Source organism: Vigna angularis, chromosome 1 (assembly GCF_016808095.1).
Source record: "Vigna angularis cultivar LongXiaoDou No.4 chromosome 1, ASM1680809v1, whole genome shotgun sequence".
Lineage (NCBI taxonomy): Eukaryota > Viridiplantae > Streptophyta > Magnoliopsida > Fabales > Fabaceae > Vigna > Vigna angularis.
This window is the reverse complement of record NC_068970.1, coordinates 59925686-59947877: the sequence shown is the minus strand read 5'-3', so window position 1 is coordinate 59947877 and position 22192 is coordinate 59925686. Positions and strand designations below refer to the sequence as shown.

Genomic DNA, 22192 nt, shown 5'->3' with positions numbered 1-22192 from the left:
AAAGTTATCATCTGTTTGGGTTGAAAATTGAAACGCGATTTTTTCGTAATTCCATCTCGCCTTACAAACACAACACCGCACTAATGGCGATACATATGATATGATTCATGTGTTACACACTCTCTCTCTCCATCTCGTATGTTTCATTACAACTACATAAAACTTTACGTATAATAATATTGACACTACGATAGGGAGACGTAGGTAACGTCGGTGACGGAGGAACAGTGATAAAAAACATGGTTAGTACGACATTGTCGTACATGCTGGAAAGAAAAAACAAACCGTAAAAAGCAAAACAAAGCATTGCAGCAGCAATGGTTGAAAAAACCAAGCCAAGGCACCAAAGCGAACCAAAACCAAAACCTCTTAACTTCGTGTCATAATTTCTCTCGTTCTTTTTCAGTTTCCTAGGATATGCTGCCACCGTTGGTTAACTCTGCGGCTGCTCTCCGCCGGCGGTGAGAGACCATGCAAGAGACGCTTCTCACTCTCCCTCTCTCTCACCACCAAGACATCCACATTCGGGCCAAGAAGAAAAAGCCGCAGCAGCCGGGAAGCGGACATAGCAGCAGCAACAGCAGTAGCAGCGGCGGCCACTCCACCACTCGCGTGTCGCGGCGCGTGAGTCCTGTCGGGGAGAAGTCTCTGCCCAACGGAGACATCTACAGCGGCACCCTGTCGGGGAACGCGCCGCACGGCACCGGGAAGTACCTCTGGTCCGATGGGTGCATGTACGAGGGGGAGTGGCGAAAGGGGAAAGCTTGTGGCAAGGGGAGGTTCTCGTGGCCCTCCGGCGCCACCTACGAGGGGGAATTCAAGTCGGGTCGGATAGACGGGTTCGGATCCTTCATCGGCGTCGACGGCGACATGTACAGAGGGTCCTGGATGGCCGATAGAAAGCACGGGTTCGGCGAGAAACGATACGCTAATGGGGATGTGTATGAAGGTTGGTGGAGGTGCAACTTGCAGGAGGGGGAGGGGAGGTACACATGGCGGAACGGCAACGAGTACGTGGGGGAGTGGAGGGGTGGTGTGATTTCGGGGAAGGGTGTTCTGGTGTGGGCGAATGGGAACCGTTACGAGGGGTTTTGGGAGAATGGTGTGCCTGTGGGGAAGGGTGTTTTCACGTGGTGTGATGGGAGCACGTGCGCGGGGAACTGGGGGAAGGAGTTTATGGAAGAGGCACGTGAGGAGAAGATGAAGAGGAGTTCTGTGGATGGGTGTAGGAGTGTGAGCTTTCCCAGGATTTGTATTTGGGAGTTGGATGGAGAAGCTGGGGACATCACCTGTGACATTGTTCACAATGCTGAGGCTTCTCTGTTCTACAGGGATGGCACTACTGCCAGTGAGTCTGAGAACGGTGGAGATGATATTATTATCAATAATAATAATGGGTGTGGGGTTTTGCAGAAGAGTCCTTGTTGGTCTCTTGATGGTTCTGGTGGTGAGGTTAAGAAGCCTGGTCAAACTGTGTCCAGAGGGCACAAGAATTATGATCTCATCCTTAATCTTCAACTGGGTATCAGGTATCGTTGGTTTTTGCTTTTGAAGTTTGCTATTTTTAGTTTCATTTCAGTTTTTCTCATTAAGGTGTTTTTGTTTTAGATACACTGTTGCCAAGCATGCTTCTATAGTGAGAGAGCTTAGACCAGGGGATTTTGATCCCAAGGAGAAGTTCTGGACTAGGTTCCCACCTGAAGGGTCTAGGTTTACGCCCCAGCATCATTCAGTGGACTTCAGGTGGAAAGACTACTGCCCCATGGTGTTCAGGTGTGAACATTAGCGATTTTCTTTGCTTTGAATGTTATTTTTTTTTCTTAGTAAGGAAGGTTTGGTTATTGGTTATACTAATTGTGTCTGTGTCTTGGTGGGTACTTGTTGGTTGGTTGGTTGGGTATTTAGACATCTAAGGGAATTATTTGCCATAGATCCTGCGGATTACGTGCTTGCTATTTGCGGAAGTGACTCACTTAGGGAGATGTCTTCTCCGGGAAAAAGTGGAAGCATCTTTTATCTCACTCAAGACGACCGCTTCATAATTAAGACTGTCAAGAAGTCTGAAGTCAAGGTTAGTCACTTGGAATTTATTCATTAATTTGAAGACACTAGACAGAACTATAGACATTGTTAATTGAGTGAGGTGAAACTTTGCTTTCATCTGTGGTTGGTTACCTTGTTATTTTCTGGGTGTTCAATATTAATTTTTCGCTGTCCATGTCAGGTGCTCATTAGGATGCTTCCAAGCTACTACCAACATGTTTGTCAGTACAAAAATTCCTTGGTGACTGCATTCCTGGGCGTGCATTGTGTCAAACCTGTTGGAGGTCAAAAGGTATGGTTTGACATTTGAGTTTTGTAGCACTAATTAAGGTGGTTTTTTTCACCACCTATAATGCTTGTCAAAATGTAATGCAAAGTTGTGATACCATGGATGAAACAGACCCGGTTTATTGTAATGGGCAATGTGTTTTGCTCCGAGTACCGGATCCACAAGAGATTTGACCTCAAAGGTTCTTCTCATGGTCGAACAACGGATAAGCCAAGGGAGGAGATTGATGAGACTACCACTCTCAAAGACCTTGATCTTAATTTTGTCTTTCGCCTGGAACAGTCTTGGTTTCAAGAGCTTATACGGTATAGATTTTGCCAAGTTGCATGTTCTTCTTTTATTTTTCTGGGTTTTCGTTTTGTGTTTTCTTGCTTAAGAGTTGGTCTCAACTTTTATTTACCGGCATTTGTTTAGGCAAGTCGATAGAGACTGTGAGTTCTTGGAAGCAGAGGGAATCATGGATTACAGTCTTCTAATTGGCCTGCATTTTCGTGATGATTGCTCGGTTGATGAAATGAAAAGTTCACCACGCAATTCATATTCAGGTATTTGTATACTTTTTGTAGTTTTTTGGTTCCAAATCCTGGAGGGGTATAAAATCTTATGTGTTATTGATTTACCAGGCAAGAGAGACATGCTTGACGATGAAATGCTCACATGCCGGTATGTATTTTTTTTTTCTCTTTTATTCACATTTGAGTTTCCCTGTCATCACAAGTGTATAATTCATCTGTTCGCAATATCTTGCATTTTTCTTTCACCATTTAATAGTATTTAATTGAGGACAATGGTTGAATATCTAGAGAAATCTTGGCGCGGTTTCTGTCAGTTTCTGGCTTGAACTATTAATGTCAATTCCAACTCAGCATTTGGTGTACAAATACAGTCAAACAGGAGAATCTGGATTGTTTTAAGTATACACCAATTCTGAGTTAATAAATGTTACTCCTATATGATTTATAGGGGATAGCATTTTTGTCTTCTAACACCGTTCTCTTGTTTTGTACCCGATGGTATCCGTGTGTCGTGTCCTTGAGGTTTATTGAACATGGTCCCGGCTCTAGAACTAGCAGAGAGATTAAATGCTTTCTGTTTATACATATATCAATTTGGCCCATGTGCCTGCAAAATGCCAAGAGGATGTGGCCGCAAGTTGGGTAGAAACAAATCACTAGCTGCTGATGGATATCATATTTGCAACTCTCTAGTCCAATCCATCTATGACTTAGGTGTGACTTGTTGATTTCTTTTTAAGAATACCAACGCAATGGCTGAGAATTGAAATGCATCGAAAGTGACCTGAGTTGTACTGCAAAAATTGGACTTAGTTTTTTTCTGACATTTCAAACAAACGCTGGTGGGGTCTTTTTGATTTTTTTAGGTGAGGGCACTGCTTTCTTTTCAACAGCCAAATGGTAGCTGACAGGGATTTTGATGGATCAGAATGTTTTCTAGGACACGAGACTTGTGAGATGTATTTGTGTACTACCAGTAACAGATGATATACATGTTTTCGTTTTTTGTATAGCACCTTTCAATTTCAACCCCTAGAGAGTACAAATCTAGTCACGTCTAGGTGAATTATCAGTGCTTATTCTAGCAATTGACCCAACGAATAAACTTAAGTAATTTTGTTTCTGTTTGGCCCTCTTGATGACATCTGCATAGGATCCAAATTACGTAAATTCTTGATCCATTCTTGATATTCCAGGGGACCTCTGATCCGGCTGGGAATGAACATGCCTGCCAGAGCCGAGAGTGTGTGTAAGGGTGGATTGGATCAGGCAGCGGGTAGTGGAAGTGGCAATTCATGTTGTATCCCTTCAGAGAGTAACAACAACAGGCAGATATCTGATGTAATCCTCTACTTTGGTATCATTGACATTCTCCAAGACTATGATATAAGCAAAAAGATAGAACATGCATACAAGTCGTTACAAGTGGACTCCACCTCTATCTCAGCTGTTGATCCCAAGCTGTACTCCAAAAGGTTCAGGGATTTCATACACAGAATCTTTGTGGAGGATAAATGAGCAATGATGTTCTTGGAGGCAAAGGATCTGGCTTGCTAAGGTGACATTCCATGCACAAGGGAATGCTTAATTTTGCATAGATGGACTGGAATTCATTATGGTTGTTGATGGCTAAATTTTTCTCATAGCCATTGCAAAGATAATGGTTGAAAATTGAAAGGGACGGGGGGAGAGGACTTTGGACAGGAATGACACTTGTTTTTCACTTTTGTTGGGAAGGGAGAGAGAGATTGTCACAGTAGCTTGTACAGGGCATGTGATAAGAGTTCTTTATTTGGATTGCTTTTGTTATGGATGTAGACATTGTGGGGTGTGGAGAGAGATTGAAATTGAGGCGGAGGGGGGGTTAATAACTGTACAGACAGTCAAAAGATTGATAATAGAATTGAATTGAACATAGATTTTTGGTTGGAGGACCGAAAAAGAGATGGTATACCTGTTGAGCAAGAAAGAAAAGTTCCCAGAGGGACCCCCCTTGGTGGCCCTCACTCTCTCTCTTTCTGTCTCTGTGATGTGCGTTCAAACGGGTTTTTTTAAAACTTTTTTCAGTAGTAATATGCATAAAAAGAAGAGAAAAGCAGAAGAGAGAAAGGAAGAGGTGGGTGTTTCGTTGGTGTTTGATGGATGTCCCTTGCAAAAACGAAGTTTGAAAAAGCAGAATAACAATAATACAGTGTTATGGTAATGTCCCTTTTACTTGTTTTGAACAATACACAGAGAAGGATGGAAAGAAGACGACAAAACAATCACGTCAATGTGGACCCTTGTGGCATCTGATAGGTATTTATGCATGTTATGCCTCAGCATTTTAATAATGAGAAAAATGATGGAACTTGGCAGAGAAGTCTCCGCTTCACTCAATCACTGACCCCACAAAGACCAAAAAAATAGCGATTTTGATATGTATCTCATGTGGTCAAATCAGAGCGAGGAAGAGAGAATAGTGGATTTTGTGTTGGCATTGAGATCCTAATGCTGCAGCTGCTGCTTCTGCTGCTGCTATGATTTGGCAGTTTTTGAGCGTGACCATGTCCTTTTTCCGACACCACTGCTAGTGAAACATCCTTGTAATTGTAGAATAGTCATTATACTCAATCTGCCACTGTCTATTGCCTACCTGGTATCTCTTGTTCGTTTCCTATTTCTTCTCAAAACACTCACAAATTCATCATTTTTCATTCATTTTTCTTTTCTTCCTCACTTTTCCATCACCTGCTAATATTGGATCCTTATGTATGCATTTTAACTACTTCCCTTCCAATTCTTTCTCACCAGTGACACAAAAGTTGAGTTCAGCTGCATCGATCACCACTATTTCCTATTTCATATGCTTTTCTTTCTCATCACTGCTTGCTTGGTTATGCAGTAAGTAGCTTAACATGTTTTCAAATAATAGATATATATTTCAACCACGCATAATAGATAGAACGTGTTTGGTTCAACGTTAGGTTTTTTTTCAGAAACACAGTAAAATCCTTAACGTGATTTTAGATGAATTATCATGTATTTGTTTCATGAAGATGAACTGAATATTAGGCGAAAATACTTTAAATACTTTTTTTTAATAAAATATTTAACTGAACTTTCTTATTTTATATTTAACTTGTTATAATAAAATTATTCAAAGACATAATTCATGTTGCTTTAAAACTAATTTTGTCTAGTGCTGAACTAAAAATTCACCTAACTTTCTTTTCCTTGTCAGTATGCTGTCGCGTGAATTATGTATTTACATTTAGGGTAAAATATTTTTTTTTATCCTCATATTTTAACGTCAACTTGATTAATTAATTAGTTTTCAAGCATTGAAAACAAATTTGAATTCAATTATTTTAACCTTTTTACGATAAAAAATTATCACTGTATCAAATTTAGCTATAAACAAAAAGTAATAATGTGAATTCAGTTCTTTTCATCACTGCTTTTTGTGACAAATATATATAATCGGCACTAAACATTAAATTCGGTATATAAATTATCAAAGTAATATATATTTAAAATTTGGAGAACTGAATCTATCAATTTTAATATAAAAAGTCAAGACAGATTAAAAAATATTAAAGACCAACATTTTCTTTTCCGGGATTTTGAGTTTAAGATTCAGTTGAGCTAAAATGAGATAAATTTCGTATTAAATCTTTATACTACTACGATTTAGAATAAACATTAATTTTTCCTAAAACTAATTTAATCAAAATTCATTTTATAATCAAAATAGGTCCTCTTCTATAGGTTTAATTTTGTCATTTCTATTTTAAACTCAATCTTAGATTCTTAGTGTTGTATAATGATAATATAAAATGATTTTTAATCCTTATATTTTTGTATCTTAAGTTAAACACATTGATGGAAGAAAAGTTACTGCATTACAAAATCAACCTTGAAGTTGATTGCAGAAGAAGAAGAGAAGAGCAAATAATTTTACACCGAATAAAATGATGCTGCTTTATGAAAGATGCACAAAATAAATCACAACGTTACGAAACACCAAACACATAATGACATAATAAATTGCCAAAAATTAGGGTTTAGTCGGTGTGTTTTAACCTCCTCATTAACATCATTCCATGATGTTTCAACCTTATTTCTTTTATGTTTTTTGTTTGATTTCTTTAACGTCGTCACTTTTTAGCTATTGTGATGTTATTAGTGTTGGCTACTTTTTAGGTGTGTTTTTCAATTCCAAAAGTAAGTTAAGGAAGAACAAGAAATTGTTATTTTATTATCACTCTTTTACATGCTGCACCCTTGCAACTTCTTCTCACACCCTTAGAAAAAAGTGACATAAAATTTCTGAAATAAATTTTTTGAAACAGAATTTTCAGAACTAAATATCCTAAACAGAATTTTCGGAATCATATTTCGGTGAAATACATTTTGGCAAAGGTTTTTCGGAATAGGATTTCCAAAATGATTTTTTCTGAATATAAATTTATGATTATGGAGGTGCAGTTAGTAATTGAGAGCGTGCTGGATACAGTAGCCTTATTCTAGTTAGGAGGCCCAAAGCGGTTAGATAGATGAAATTGGGTCACAGCTCCGATTCATAGCCCAATAACTGAATAACCCGCCCATTTAATTTAACTTGATGTGGGCCATACTCAAAATGACTATTAATAGCCACGCCTGATTAGACACCTCTCCTCCAACGAAAAGGCATGCTTGATTTAATTATTGTGTTGTTAGAACAAAAAGAAAAAAAAAAAGTTTCATTAGGTGGAGAAAATTTTGTTTGTATGCGAACTTTTTCTAATAAACAATAATTATTTACATAACAATTGTTTTTTTTTTCTTTTTCTTTCTCTTTTGACTTTGAACTCACTTAAAAAGATTTTCTCGACATCATTTTCCTACCGTTCAAAAAGTCATTTCAACGATAGACCTATTTAGAGCTATTTCAATATAGGCTTAATTGTAATTTTCATCCTTATATTTTATAAAATTTTACAATTTAAATTTTTAATTTAAGTTTCTTATTTTTTACCTTTTTAGTTTTTTCATTATTCTTTATGTATCTTTAAAAAACTAAATCTATCTTTCTATTACTATTACTTTGAACATTATATGATGTGAAAAGAGAAAACACTTAAAAATACTATAAAAGTAGAATCTGTTTGTCAGTTTTTTTTTTTTGACTTAGATTTCTAATCATAGTGACTGTATTGATAAAAAAAGTATATTTATAAAATAAAATAAATTTAACAGAAAAATCGTTTTACTAGAAAGGGTGATCTAAGATTTTATATAGAATGCTCTAAATTACATTCCATATTAATGGCTCAATTCAGGCTTAACTCAATTTGATATTGGGCTTCTTGTAACTTGATACGGTACAATCCGCAACTGGAAATTTCTTCCTACACCTCCATAATTTTATCCTGCACTCCCATAAAATAACCAACCATGTAACGTTAGGAGATAAAAATAATAGTAAGAATAGCTGGGTAGTTTAATGATAATTTACTCTAACAATACATATATTCATTAACTTACACAATTTAAAAATTATGAATCTCGTTTTTTTTATTAAAATAATGTATCTCGTTTTTTAATTCCAAAATATGGTAATATTACTTTAATTTTAAATTTTCACCTTATTTAAAAATAAATAAAATCTTTATATCATACATAAAGTTGATTTGACTTAGAGAGTTAAGTCAGCAGAAACTTAGGAATTTACGTTCAAATCTTAAATTTAAGCTTTGTTTATTACCAATCATAATATAATTACTCCTTCATAAATTTTGTTTGAATTAGATACAAAAATATCAATCTTGTCGAAAATCCAATCATGGCCATAAACAATACAATTTTATTTTTACATTTACATTATACATATAAAATATTGTCTTATTTAAAATATAAAACTCTATTACGATTTTAACTATAAAAAATGCAAAAGAAAAAAAAATATTGGAATTATTTTAAATCTTAATTCCTAAATTATGTGTAACTATTGTATATGATAGTAACAAATATTTTCCGAATACACCCTACAATTGTATAGATTCAGTATTGGATCTTTAACGTGATGCATTCACCACATAAACAAAAACAAAAGCACTCATATTTTATATTCTATTTCCCTTTTCTGTTCCGATTTGCAGGATTGGAGTTGCAGAGAATCTTCTGACCTACAGCTCTATCAATCATCTCATATTTTTGTTGACATAATGCAAGACAAAAGGAAATTACAAGGAGACAAGATTTGAGGCTGTGCCTGAGGAGAGGACACGTAACAACCTTAGATGCCTTTTAGCCATGATAATATGCATATAAATAACTCTCCATCATAAAAACCGAACACGCTTCCTCCATTCAAAGTTAACTAATGTAGACAATCCAACGATGGAATGCGAATAGTATTTTTTTTTCATCATCCATCGCAAAATAAAAAAATGTTAGAAAATATAATTTATTGGTCGTTTTATAAAACCAAATTTCTATTTTTCTTTTATAATTTATTTTTCTTGCTAATTTCCCCTAATAATCGAGAAATAGTTGATAGTGGGACCCTGAGAGTGCCCTTTTAATGAATTGAAATAATAATGCCGTCTGAAAATCCTACGAGTAATATATTATAACATTATTAACTCCTCGAAACATGGCATTTAATTAAGGATAGGTGCAATTCATAAAAGTAACACCCTTTGCTAAGTAATCAGTGTTTAGGTTTCACGCATAAAATTTTTAATAATGGAAGGGCATGAGAAGGAATGAAGATGTTGACCGAAAAATGTGGTTGTAAATAGGAAGTGTGGGTTAATAAGTACAACCTCATAAAATTAAGCTTACTGTGTTTCATTTCAACTTTCAAACTTTGTGTTCCACTGTACAGAAAACCAAAAGCCCAAAAGCCAGAATCCGCGGTGTGTCTTTTGTGACACACCACTTTTTGTCCGTCGCAGGAAACAATGACACAACGCAAACGACACCGATACTAAGATGTAGCAGGTACTGGAACCTTGTTACGTACTGCTGCACACCACCACATAAATGTATACAAAAGCGTGTCGGGTATTGCTTACATGTTGAATTGGGGGTGACAGTTTTGGGGGGAAAACAGAGCAATGGTTTGTGAGGTTTCTTCATCGCAAACTGCTCCATCCACGGAGCTCTTCACAATTCTTTCTTCTTCTTCTTCTTCTTCTTCTTCTGCCGAATCCAACTTTCGACAACTCGATGATGCATTCCTGCAGGTTTATCACTCTCTCTGTCACTGTTTCCATGGTTATTCTTATTGCGATTTAGTAACCAATCTGTGTATAGTTTTTGCTTTTTGGAATCGGATTGTGTGGTTGATTAACAGTATGAGCCAACGTTGGAAGACGATAATTGTATGCATCTTTTGTAGTTCTTGTGCTACCGTAGATCGAGCGTTTTGATGATTTGGAACTAGGATTGTATCTGTTTGGATATCTGTAATATGAACTTATATTGTGCGTGTTAACTTTGGTGTCTATCAAATGTTGGCTCTGTGATGTTTGTGTGTGTTGTTGTGTCGAAGTCCTTCGAACAGGACCGAGGAAATTAGATAATGTTCTTTGTGCTCGTTAGTTTTATCGACATTGAATGGAAATCGTTTTTGAACTGGTAACTTGGGTAATTAATTTTTCACTCTTAAATATAAGTGATTCTTAGCCACTTTCATTGTACATAAAAGATAAAGATATCTCTAAATATACTCTTCTTGAGATTTTATTTTTAATTACTATTATTTTTTATATCAAGTTTGACATTTAAAATCTTGTTTATTTTTTAATTGTTGATTAGTACGCGTATATAATATTTACCACTTTTTTATTAATGTAATGATTAATTAATTTTAATTATATTTCAGTTTTAAACAAGTATACTAAAATGGACTGATAAAATTTAGTCTGTGAGAAAATGAGAAGTTGAGATATACAAAAATGGGTTTCTGTGGCTGTTAATGCTTCAGAAATATCGCAAGTTATAGCCACTTGATACTGGTAGAGAATTTGTAGGATAAGGTAATTCCTTATTTCTGACATTATCCCTGTGGAAAAAGATTGGAATAGTCTGGTGTAGCAGAAGTTTTTAACACTGTAATTCAATTATGTCATATAATGGAACATTATTATTTTTTTATTATTTTACTTTAAAAGTAAAATTTAGAATAATTTCTCATGTTTGATAGAGTAATTTTTATTATACTTGCATTGTATCAAAATTTGACTAAAATAGAAACATCTCTTGCTTGTTTATGGAGAGCTTTCTGTTCTTCAGTGTTGAATTTGGGGTGGTAATGTTGGACTTTTCGGTTGGCAAGACAACAAAACTTCAGCTTTTAAACCATGGAATCAAGTTAAAAGTTGAATGAACTTGTTCATCATACTTCTAACGAATATATTCGTAGATATAGATGTAGAAGTTGCTAGAGAAACACATTATCAGTTGTTAATCACTATAGAATTATAATTGCTTTTCGTCCTCTGCCTCTGAGACATGATCAGTGGTTCTCTGCCTCACTGTTCGAAAATAATCTTACACTTCAAATATTATATTTTATAGGTTTTTTTCTTTCCTTTTTCTTGTAACTAATTTTTAGATGATATAGTTTGTTCATAGTTGTAGCTAATTTTTTTTTCTATATACAGACTCAAACAAGAATTTGGCTAGGAGAAGTATTGCAGATGAGACTAGATGAGCAACTCATTATATCAGAACTACTTGCTGATGGAGAATTGTTGTACGTTGTTGATAATGTGTTTGATCAACAATTGTGTTTCAAATTTTATTTTTTATGTTTATTATTGCTGTTAATATATTAAGGTGAGATATTCTGAAAAATAATCCGTAATATTTTATGTTTAAATCTAGTTTATTAAAAATTAAAAGCTGCATTAATCATGCTAACAATCTTAAGAGAAGGCACATTAGATGTTCTTTTTCCTGTTTATGGATAGTTGGTGATCAACTTTTTGAGGATAACACTTGATAGAATTTGAGAAAAAACTTTAATGAACGACTAACACATGAATGTCACTACCTGGATGGAATGTAGCAGGAATTCGAGAAAATGTTTTTTTGAACCTATCTGTTTGTATGTTTTTGAGGAAAATGTGTTTGAGAAGTTATAATAATTATATACGTTATTAAAAAAAACTTGAAAATATTTCAATACTTTAATAAATTGAAAGTAATGGTTTCTGAATAAAAAAATATGCCACAAAATCATGTTTTCAAACATAAATAAATCAACCTTTAACAATTGCTACTCGTACTAATATTCATCACACAAGTTGCTCCTGGATTGGCAATTCACATTGCTTGGAATCTGAAACAGTTTTATTGGTTTTCAGGTTTCAAGTGTCAAAAGTGGTGTGGAAATTGCTGTCGGCAAAGCATATGGAGCTAAGGCATATAAAAGCATACAAAATCCAGTCATTTACTTCTAAGAAGAACATTGCCAGATATAGGCCTTATTCTAATGTTGATTCATTTTTGAAGGTAACGTGTTCGATTATCACATCTTTGCTTAACTGATAATTACTGACCAAATGAAAAGAGAAGTAAAATTTACATTTTCATTATTGTATTAAAACCTGTAAATTTCCTTAATATTTAATCTGAATTTAGAGGCAGAAGGTTGCGTGGAGAATGATAGCGAATTTTCTTATCTGAATTCAAATTGAAGTGTAGTTCTGAGGATGTTTATACTTAAGAAGTTGTGCTCTACCATTCTTTAGTCCTTCCATCAGCCCTCTAATCTGTTTGAAGTTTGAACTATGCTGTGTCGTAATGTTCTGTACTATTATGTAATTGAATTGCATCACCTTGATGATTTCTAATGTAACTGATGACATGAAGACGCAAAATAGTTATTCACCATCACATCCTATCAATTTTATTTAGTTTGAAATCTCTGTATTATGCTGATACTGGCTTATTTGAAATAGTAGGAAAATCTCTTGATGAAAGCATAAGAATGCAAGAAAAACAAATTCTGAAACTTCACTTTATTCGTTGATGTTTCTAACATTTGAATCATGTATACAGATAAAATTATCAAAGTAATCCCAGTAACTTCTAATATGCAGATTTGCAAAATTTTGGGATTGACTGGCGTTGACCTCTTCTCTCCATCAGATGTAGTTGAGAGAAGAAATACTAGAAAAGTTTGTATGTGTATACGCTCATTCTCCAAAAAATCCAGATCTATGAAGATAAATGTAAGAAATTTTCTTCATGTTCCATACAAAATTAATTTTCTCTTCGTATTTTTAATCTCTAAACAATGGTCTTTTGCTAATGAAAAAACGTGGTCACAGGTTCCAGATTTTGACATTGTGACCTGTATGGTAACCATGCCCAAAGCTTTGGTTGGGTGCATGCGTAGAAGCATAGAACTATCTCACAGCATCCCTGCTGATTCCTCTGGTGGCTATTACTTACAAAAACATGCAAGAAGATCTAGACAGGTTTGTCCTCGAATTCACTAATCAATTCAAACAAATATTAAATTGCTATTAGCCAACGACGATCTTGTGAGTCAATTGACATTGTTTGCCAAAGTGTTTTTCATCCAATTTGACCCAAAATAAGTAAATAACTTGCCATGTGAATGTCATGTGCTGTACAATGTACTTCTACTTACCAAATCATTTTGATATTTGTTCTTGTATCCCTAAAGCATGATGACTTTGTAGGGTTACCCAGTTACAGCCTCCACCAAAGACTTTGAGACATATTTGGATCAATATGAGGACCCAGAAAACAAACATCTAGTGCTTCAATTTGATGAGTTGCACACTGATGACTTGTATGATTATACATCAGAGATAGACTACAACATAGCTTCTCCAATGGCTGAACGTATTTGTTTGCCCGAAGATTTAGCTCAATTGGATATCCAAGAGCAACAGAGAAATGGAATTTATAATGACTTTGAATTGTTATGTTCAATGGAGTCATTGCAATATCATTGTTCTGAGGACATAGAGCATGATTGTGAGCTGACATGGTCATCATCTCCTCCCAGTGGGGATTTACGTACTGGCATTATTCACATGTCATCTCATTTAGATACTAAAACGGAACGAGTTCAAGAAAGTAGGAGGATTGTGGACTTTGATTACTTTGAAAATTTGTCATTAAGCAGCAATGGTTCTGTCAATGTAACTCCTAAGAATGACAAAATACCATGTAAAAGGGATGCTAGCTCACTTACAAAAGATAGGAAGGATCCCGATTTATTTCATGAAGAAAATGGTACACCAAATGTATATCAAAGTGCCAGCTCTCACGGTTCAAATCCAACTCCACAGACTGCTGAAAGAGTCAAATTCTTTGAAACTTGCGACGACAAGAAGAAGGTTCTGGTAGTTGCTTGCATGAACTGCTACTCAAGGGAAGACATAGGAGATCAAGTTGATGCAGAGAGCAATTTTAGGAATATTGAGTCTTCCAAAGTGCACAATGACAAGAATGATCGACGGGACAAGATAAAAGAAGAGCACGAATCTCAAGGAATGGTGAGATATAGAGACATGCCGTATCAAATAATTTCTAATGCAGGATATTCTTGCTCTGTAAAGAAATTCGAGGAAACTTATCCTTCATTATATTCACCTGATTGTTACTTCTGCAGTACCAATTCTCCAGATAGAGTTGTGCCTCGTAGCAATGACACTCGATCAACATCACTGAAAAATTTTCTAGCATATGAAGAGAGAGAGTCTCAAGTTGGTTTGAGTTGTTCGGATAATGCTAGTTGCTGTCAGTCTGGTTACGAGCCCGAGTCTTGTAAATGGGATCAGAAAGGAAAATGCGCTATTACATCATATAAAGATAACAAAAGTTCATGTTCTGTGGGAAATGGCTCACATGAGGAAATTAAACCTTGTATACAAAAAAATTCGGAAGTCTTGTCTACTATTGTTAAGTTGGACACTGATGGCAAAGAGCTAAACATCGATTCTCTGCCTCTGGCCTCAAATGCTGTAGTTTTAGGCAACTGTGAAAAACCTTCAACTCGTGGTGACGATCCTAATGATTTCAGCAGAGGTGATGCAGCTCAATACATTGGAGATGGAGGCCAGAGAGTACTAGATATGATAATCAATGATGTTGTAGTTCCTGTTAACTGTGATGAGGTTGTATCACTTACTGAATCCTTCACAGCAAGCCTAAGCCCAAAACATGGATTTGATCCTGTCTCCCGTTCAGAACATACTTGTGCGGTGCATGTTAAAGTAAGTTTGTTTTGACCCTTTTGTGTCAATCATTTTCATTGTAAATTGAGTCTCTATTACAACTTTGCCTTATAGGATGAAATAAATCCAGAAGATGAGAGAGTACACTTAGAAAATGTAGTTGGAACAAAAGAGGGAGGTGAAGAAATACCAAAAGAAAAACCTCAAAAGAAGAAACTGCTAAGATCGGTCTTGGGTGGTGCAGCTGCAGTTGGTTTGTTATTCATGATTTTGCACTTAAGGTTTGTGTTTGGCCCCTTTTTTGTGTTTTCCAGGTAGTGCTGGTTTAGTGAGTGCATTGATTTGACGTTTTGGTGTTTTGTTTGATAGGAGGAATGGCGGGGAAAAGGCTGCACAACCAAGTATGGCATCTAGTCATATAGACAAAGTGAAGATTCAGAAAAAATCTGACAGGAAAGTAACGAGAAGTACTAAAAAAGGGGTTTATCCAGCTGAAAAGATCACGTTGAAGTGATTAAGATTTTGGCCTCTTATGTTCAACTAGTGATAAGGTAATAGTTTCAACTTTGGAACCTCGTTGGTTACACATTTGAGTTAACTGAAGCTATATATATATATATATACAAATAAACCAATATATACAGATTTGCGCTGTTTGCCACCATCCAAACACAACACAGCATGGCCAATGTACAAAATACTAGGTTTTTACCCGTGCAACACGAGTTACTTAATTTTTAATTTGTTGATTGATATAATACATCAATTTAACTGTGTTTACATAAAGATTGAATTATATATGATAAGTATTATTAATAAATATAAAATGATAGAGTACATTAATATTTACTTATGAATTGTGTGTAACTTGTGTATGTGAGTGAAGTATATGTCTCCAATAATATTGTTTGTATAATGGTTGTATTTATGTATATATAAATAATTATAATAATTGAATCACTTTAATTATTATCTTTCTAGTTCTTTCTCAATAGAAAAGGAAAAAAATAACTTAAATTATAATTGAATGGATTATTGTAACATCCCAAAAATATAGTGTAAATCCATATAATAGGAACATCACATTCATAATACTACAGATCAGTTCATACAAAAGGTAGAACGTACGCTTATGGCCGAACGACCTTACATAATAACGGGAAAGCTAAAACTGTACAAAAGCTAAAACTATGCCGAACGGTTTACAAAAGACCTATACTGAACGGCCTACAAAAGAAGTAGCCCAAAAGATGATCGAACGGTCATACAAAGAAACCAACAACTGACCGAACGGTTCTACTGTTCGGTCTTAACTTCTACCTCTACCAAATTTTCTTCTTTCGGCGTCTGTTTCAGTAACGCTTCTCCTTCTGCTCATATCCACACGGATGATCATTGCAACAGAAGGACACACACCGAACGTACAAAACAGGAAAATAGGGTAAGCTTATGTAATTCAATTCAATCATCAACATGTACTTCACACAATGCAATTAAACAGATAATTTCATTCACTTTTACATGCAAAGCCTAATACTAGACTCTGACTGTCCGGACTGTATGAATTCTGTGTAGTTACGACGTTCGTGCACCCGGGTGATGTAGTAACTGAGATACCCTCAACAGCTGTCACCCGAGGTTAGTCCTATCTGTCCAAATTAACCATAAGGACTAGGACCTCCTGCCATTCCTACTCATGACTTACCCTTCTCTATGTGAGAAACGAGTAATCACGGAATATCAGGATGAACCGCCAGCTTAGCATGCCCACATTCATACTTTACCAAATTTCCAATATACAATCATGAGCTATTCCTCCTTGGAACGCTCGTTCATAACTCAAGTTCTTTCATCCATATCATATTCTATCATCTTTCATTATTAAGACCTCAACTTGAAACAATTTGATTAAAAGATCTTCTGAGTATACCAAATGTCAGACGTTAACTTTGACTCTGAACACGACCGAACGCTTGAAGTGAGATCAAAAGTCTCCAGTTCCAAATTGATCAAAACCGAGAGAGTGAACATTGGTTTTAAGAAAGGGAGTGATTAACATAATATTTCTCGAGGACAACTAGAACCAAATGTTATTTACTAGGTGAGTCAGTTTAATGAACTGACTCATGAGAGTTTAGACCGAACGCCAATAAGCCTAGGCTGAGTACTAAGACTCTAGGTCGAACATCATAGAAACCGATACTGTGGAACATCGAATAATAATAAGTGACGAAGTTATATGAAGAAACCGAACGCTATGAATACTTGGCTTATTTATAAGTTCATCACCAAGGGAAACGAGGGCTAGTCAAAGACCAAGCACTGTAGAGAGCGAACTCTATTGAATTAGGATGAACACTGTTATAAAGGTAGCTTACGAAAATGAGAACGAGTGCTTGGTGTAAGACCAAGCACTTGCTTAGTATGAGCACTTGGTGTAAGACCAAGCACTACTAAACTTATAGAGAAAAGGCTTGATAAATATAATATATACTATTTTAATTAGTGTTTAAGATCAAACGAAATATATAAATACATATAGATATACTTGAGTTTATAACCGAATACCAAGGAACGACTACCCTTGGCCGAACGCTCATGTACAGTATTACAAAACGAAAACGCTCGTCCTCGATTGGAATTCTCTCCAAATGAAAGAATCCAGTTATAACCGAGTCCACAAGAAAAATCAAACGGTCAAGGACCATTCAGTGACGAACATGAATTCTCATATGAAATTACATACGTATCATTCTGTATATCAATTCATTTATTCAACATCTATTTTCATACATTCATACTTCCATATCATAGTGAATATTCATACAGTCAAAACATATCAACCATCATACTTCATATTCATTCATCAATTTCAACAAAAATGCATCCATTCAAAAGACGAACATAGAACAAACAAAATCAAATTATATAAGCTTCCCTTACCTCTTAACGTGACCGAACGCTCACAGATGCAGAATAGGGTTCTCCTCTAACAGAGGCCTTAGCGTTCTACAGTCACGCTTTAAGAAACTATAACAAACACAAGACCAGAAATACTCATAATGAGAGGATCAACTCATGCAACCAAAAATCTGGGTTTGCATGCAACATAAAACACACGGCTGAGGGAGAGATGAACTTACCAGTCCAGAATCCGAAACTGATCGGTTCAAACGGACGTCCTCTACGCGGGAAGAGTAGAACTGGTGCCTGAGTGGTGATCGGAGAAGAGAAAGAGTAAGATTGTGTAGAAAGAAGTAAGAGTTTTTAGAGAGATGGAGGAGAAAATGGAGTTTCAGAATTTGGAAGAGAGGTTGCATGCAGAGAGTGGCGTGAGTTTTGAAAAACTAAGTTTTGCTACCACCGTCAAGGACGAACGGCCACTTCGCTGCTCACACCTGTTTCCCACTTCCAGATTTCCTTCGCTTGACACCTAGCGTCCGCTCAGAGGGGGTTTTTGGGTGCGTTTTTAATGAGGTGCGATAATTATAGATATAATGAAATAAATATCAATTTTAAAATAAACAACAAAATCCATTTAAATTTTTCTCATCGTATTGTTTAATTGGTTATTAATACTTATTTATAACAACGTTTGCTTAGATACGATGGATAATATTTTGACCATATATAATATATTGGTGATGCTTAATTGAGAATACTTAGCATATGTAATTGCTCGTAAGTAAATTAAAAATATCTCAATTCGCATATTAAATGAAAATTTTATACATTAAACAATAAAAAAAATTGTTTAAGTTTTAATTTATATAAAAATAATGTTTAGTATTCAAACTATTAATACACATTATAAATGGAATATTGATATTAATGTTTATAATTAAAAATTAATTTAATGATAATTAAAAAATATTTAGTTATATTATATTTAAAAGAAGTATTTTATATATAATGTTTCAAATTCTGTTCCTAAATATTTTTTCATAAATTTTTTCTTGAATTTATAAATAAAGTATAAAATGTGGGACAAAAATTATATATTTTTTTACTAAATATTAAACTCTATCATGTAGTAAAAAAGTTCATCTACATATTCAGTGTATTTCGTTTAATTGCTTTTTTTTTCATAAAAACACGTTTAAAATATATTTCTTTCAATTAATGTAAGTCTGTTTTATGTTTTCTTTAAGAGTATTTCTTTAATTTTATTATATTAATTAAAATATTGATTTAATTAAAAGTAAAATATTCACCAATATTTTTTTTAAATTGTAATATATTTATGATATAATGTTATTAAAGTGTATATATATATAAAAGGGAGGTGAACAAAGGTTTGAGTTTTTTCTTTTACTTAGAATATATTAAGATATTTTTGTTTATTAAAATTCGGTACACATGATGTACAAACTGAAAAACAAAACGTACGCAAGTTAACAAATCCATATATATATATATATATATATATATAATATGTTGTTTAAAACATATCTTTATAAATTAAAATATTGAATAATTTGTAATCTAACATAAAAAAATATCTAGTTATTTGTTTAAAATTATTTTTAAACACTAATTGTAAATAAATTAAAGCTGATTTGAATATTTTTTAAATAACTAAAATATATCAATCACATAAAAGGTTATTTTTACTTTTTTGTAGAATAATTATTTGATAAAATATTTATAGTAAAGTAAATTTAAATATTTTTATTATGAAAAAATAATTTTAAGATTTGAATGTTATATGTAATATATATTTTATTAAACAATAATAACTTTGATTAAAATAAGTTATAATTGTTCATTAATTTATTGATGAAATCTACTTTCTAGTTGAAAACGTATAGACTTTGGAATTTGATATTTTCCCTTTACCTTTATTAATTTCAAATATTACTAAATAAATAGGATTATGTTTCCGAATATTACCTCAACATTCTAATCTTAGCATCTTACATAATAACTAATAAATATGATAGATTGTCTCAACCTATAAATAAATGAATTGTATTAATATAGTTATTTACAAAAAGAAATCACCTTAGTAATAAAATATATCTAAATCAATTAAGAAAAACTATTAAATAAGGACGAATACTTCATTACAACCATTCACTATGACCAGAGATGCTTCAACACCTACTTTTAATCTACTCACAACAATAACAAGATTATCACAAAATAAACAAACAAACACACAAGAAACAACATGATAAGTTAATGTGTAGAAGAATTTTTATAAAACAAACATAGAGATATTACCATACACCACTCATTCATAAAGACAATCATATCACATATATAAAAACTCATATTAAATTCAATTATCCGAATACATGTATTGATATCAGATTTTGTTGAGTTATGCACTTGTGGTGGTGAAATAACTCACACACCCAAACTCGCATACACAAGGTTAGTCTATCAACATCTTTGGCCAAGGTAAAGTCTATAGACTATGGCCTGATGCACGTCTCACCACATACTCCACCCTTCTTTAGTTGAGATTAAATGGTTAGTAGAGACTTACTGAATCCATATATCAATACATACACTAAAGAAATGTCACCATAGAATCTCTCCACGAAATTCCTGAAATTACGCTAAACACATACAATGCTCATATCTATTAACAATTTCATCATCATCACAATTACATACATAATTATTCGCATGTATATTTATCCAAAAATATATCCACAATTCTCAAATAAACATCATAAATCAATTATCATTTTAACATCACATAGTCCTACATTAAACATACAAGAATGTACATATAAAATAGTATAAATCTCTCTTAATTTCCCTTAGTGGGAACATCTACTCGCTCAGCAGTAGTGCCTAAAGGCCCACTCACCCAACAACCAGATACCTCGTTTAGTGAAATTATTACTAGAACTCACAGACTTAATTTCTCCCAAAAGACATAGTAGGTTCTCTAACTTTGGCTTCGTCCAGCAAGCGTATCCTCACTCAGCGACAACCAAGTCAGAAGTTCTATGACTTTGGCTTCGCTTAGCGAGTATATCCTTGTTTAGTGACAATCAAGTAAAAAACTCTCTAAATTTGATTTCTCCCAAAAGGTTTATCCTTGTTTAGGGACAATCAAATCAAAAGCTCTCTAACTTTGACTTCACTCAGGGACAATCAAGTCAATATTCCATATTTCATCATACAAATTCAAGTAAGGCAAATCAAAACCCTAACCTCAGTTCAACTTATCTTATATCATCACACACCTTAATCATTCAAACAAATCACCGTACAATCATAAAATTAGTAATTACAAGGTATCAATCACATAAAAACTATACAATTAGTTTGTGTATTGATGTTATGAGTGTTTGAAATTTGTTAAGTTACGTTTTATGCAGACAAATTAATTTTTGTATGAGATAATGGTTAATAAGTATGAAACAAGTGTGATTTGTTTTGGAGAAAGGAATTTCATGGGAAAATTCCATTTGTTGTGTAATGTGCTCTTTGATGTGGAGTCCAGATGTTGGAGGTTATCCTGTCACTCTAATAATCATTCAGACTCAGGTGAAGTAGAACAAGGTATATGGTGAGAGGTGTAGGATGTCTTAGTCTAGAAACTTTACCTTGGCCAAGAATATTAATGGACTAACCTTGTATGTAGTAGGGTGAAACTCATTGACAATGATTCTGCAAAACAGTAAAAGCCACTACAAGTGTAAGACCTCTCGATATTCGATATCAACGTTTTTATCTTCATATTTGAGTCTTTTATAGTCTTCTCTTAATTGTATGTGTCGATGAATGATTAATTAAATCTTATAACATGTATGGATATATGTTCTACATATGATATCCTTTTGTAAATTAGCTTACCCTCTCTTGTTTGTTTGTTTGTAATGTGTTATGTTCTTTTTTGTGCAGTGATCACCTTATTGGTCTGAGCAGAGAGATACAGGTGATAGTTGCACCTCTTGTGGTTGAGGAGCCAACTTTCTATGCAATTAAGCAATATTAGTTCATGTTAGGTCTTGTAATATAATCATAAATCATGTTAGGTCTTGTAATATAATCATAATATAGGAGCTTAAGAATGTATTTGAGTGATATTACTATAATCCTATCTTGTAAGATTGTACTAATATATTATATGCATTGTATTATTTGTTTTTTGAATATTTATAATAAAATACTTTATTTTAATA

The 22192-nt window shown here is 34.0% G+C and overlaps 2 protein-coding genes across 4 annotated transcripts; both read left to right on the top strand.

Moving 5' to 3' along the window:
• On the top strand, positions 1-5547 carry LOC108320970 (phosphatidylinositol 4-phosphate 5-kinase 1). Of its 2 annotated transcripts, XM_017552584.2 has the most exons (8): positions 4-1529; positions 1609-1773; positions 1906-2071; positions 2225-2335; positions 2444-2637; positions 2747-2877; positions 2956-2995; positions 4044-5547. In XM_017552584.2, the coding sequence occupies exons 1-8, from the start codon at positions 472-474 to the stop codon at positions 4363-4365; spliced, it is 2187 nt and encodes a 728-aa protein (XP_017408073.1). In that variant the 5' UTR covers positions 4-471; the 3' UTR covers positions 4366-5547. The 2 variants fall into 2 exon arrangements, with proteins under 2 accessions (XP_017408067.1, XP_017408073.1); XM_017552578.2 differs by having other exon boundaries at positions 1-1529; positions 2747-2995.
• Positions 5548-9640: 4093 nt separating this feature from the next.
• Positions 9641-22117, top strand: LOC108323853 (uncharacterized). 2 transcript variants are annotated; one of them, XM_052879511.1, is made up of 9 exons: positions 9641-10064; positions 11487-11578; positions 12192-12339; positions 12930-13061; positions 13161-13310; positions 13539-15083; positions 15159-15325; positions 15414-15595; positions 21912-22117. In XM_052879511.1, exons 1-8 carry the CDS (start codon positions 9936-9938, stop codon positions 15556-15558), a joined length of 2508 nt encoding a protein of 835 aa, XP_052735471.1. In that variant the 5' UTR covers positions 9641-9935; the 3' UTR covers positions 15559-15595; positions 21912-22117. The 2 variants fall into 2 exon arrangements, with proteins under 2 accessions (XP_052735471.1, XP_052735468.1); XM_052879508.1 differs by lacking the exon at positions 21912-22117 and having other exon boundaries at positions 15414-15871.
• The last annotated feature ends 75 nt before the right edge of the window (positions 22118-22192 follow it).

What these genes read in the sequence shown, in the direction of transcription:
- LOC108320970 (XM_017552578.2), top strand. Translation starts at nt 472, where the DNA reads ATGCAAGAGACGCTTCTCACTCTCCCTCTCTCTCACCACCAAGACATC. An exon ending in TCAAGAAGTCTGAAGTCAAG is followed by an intron (nt 2,072 to 2,224) that starts GTTAGTCACTTG and finishes TGTCCATGTCAG; the next exon opens with GTGCTCATTAGGATGCTTCC. An exon ending in TGGTTTCAAGAGCTTATACG is followed by an intron (nt 2,638 to 2,746) that starts GTATAGATTTTG and finishes GCATTTGTTTAG; the next exon opens with GCAAGTCGATAGAGACTGTG.
- LOC108323853 (XM_052879511.1), top strand. Translation starts at nt 9,936, where the DNA reads ATGGTTTGTGAGGTTTCTTCATCGCAAACTGCTCCATCCACGGAGCTC. An exon ending in TCGATGATGCATTCCTGCAG is followed by an intron (nt 10,065 to 11,486) that starts GTTTATCACTCT and finishes TTCTATATACAG; the next exon opens with ACTCAAACAAGAATTTGGCT. An exon ending in ATGTTGATTCATTTTTGAAG is followed by an intron (nt 12,340 to 12,929) that starts GTAACGTGTTCG and finishes TCTAATATGCAG; the next exon opens with ATTTGCAAAATTTTGGGATT.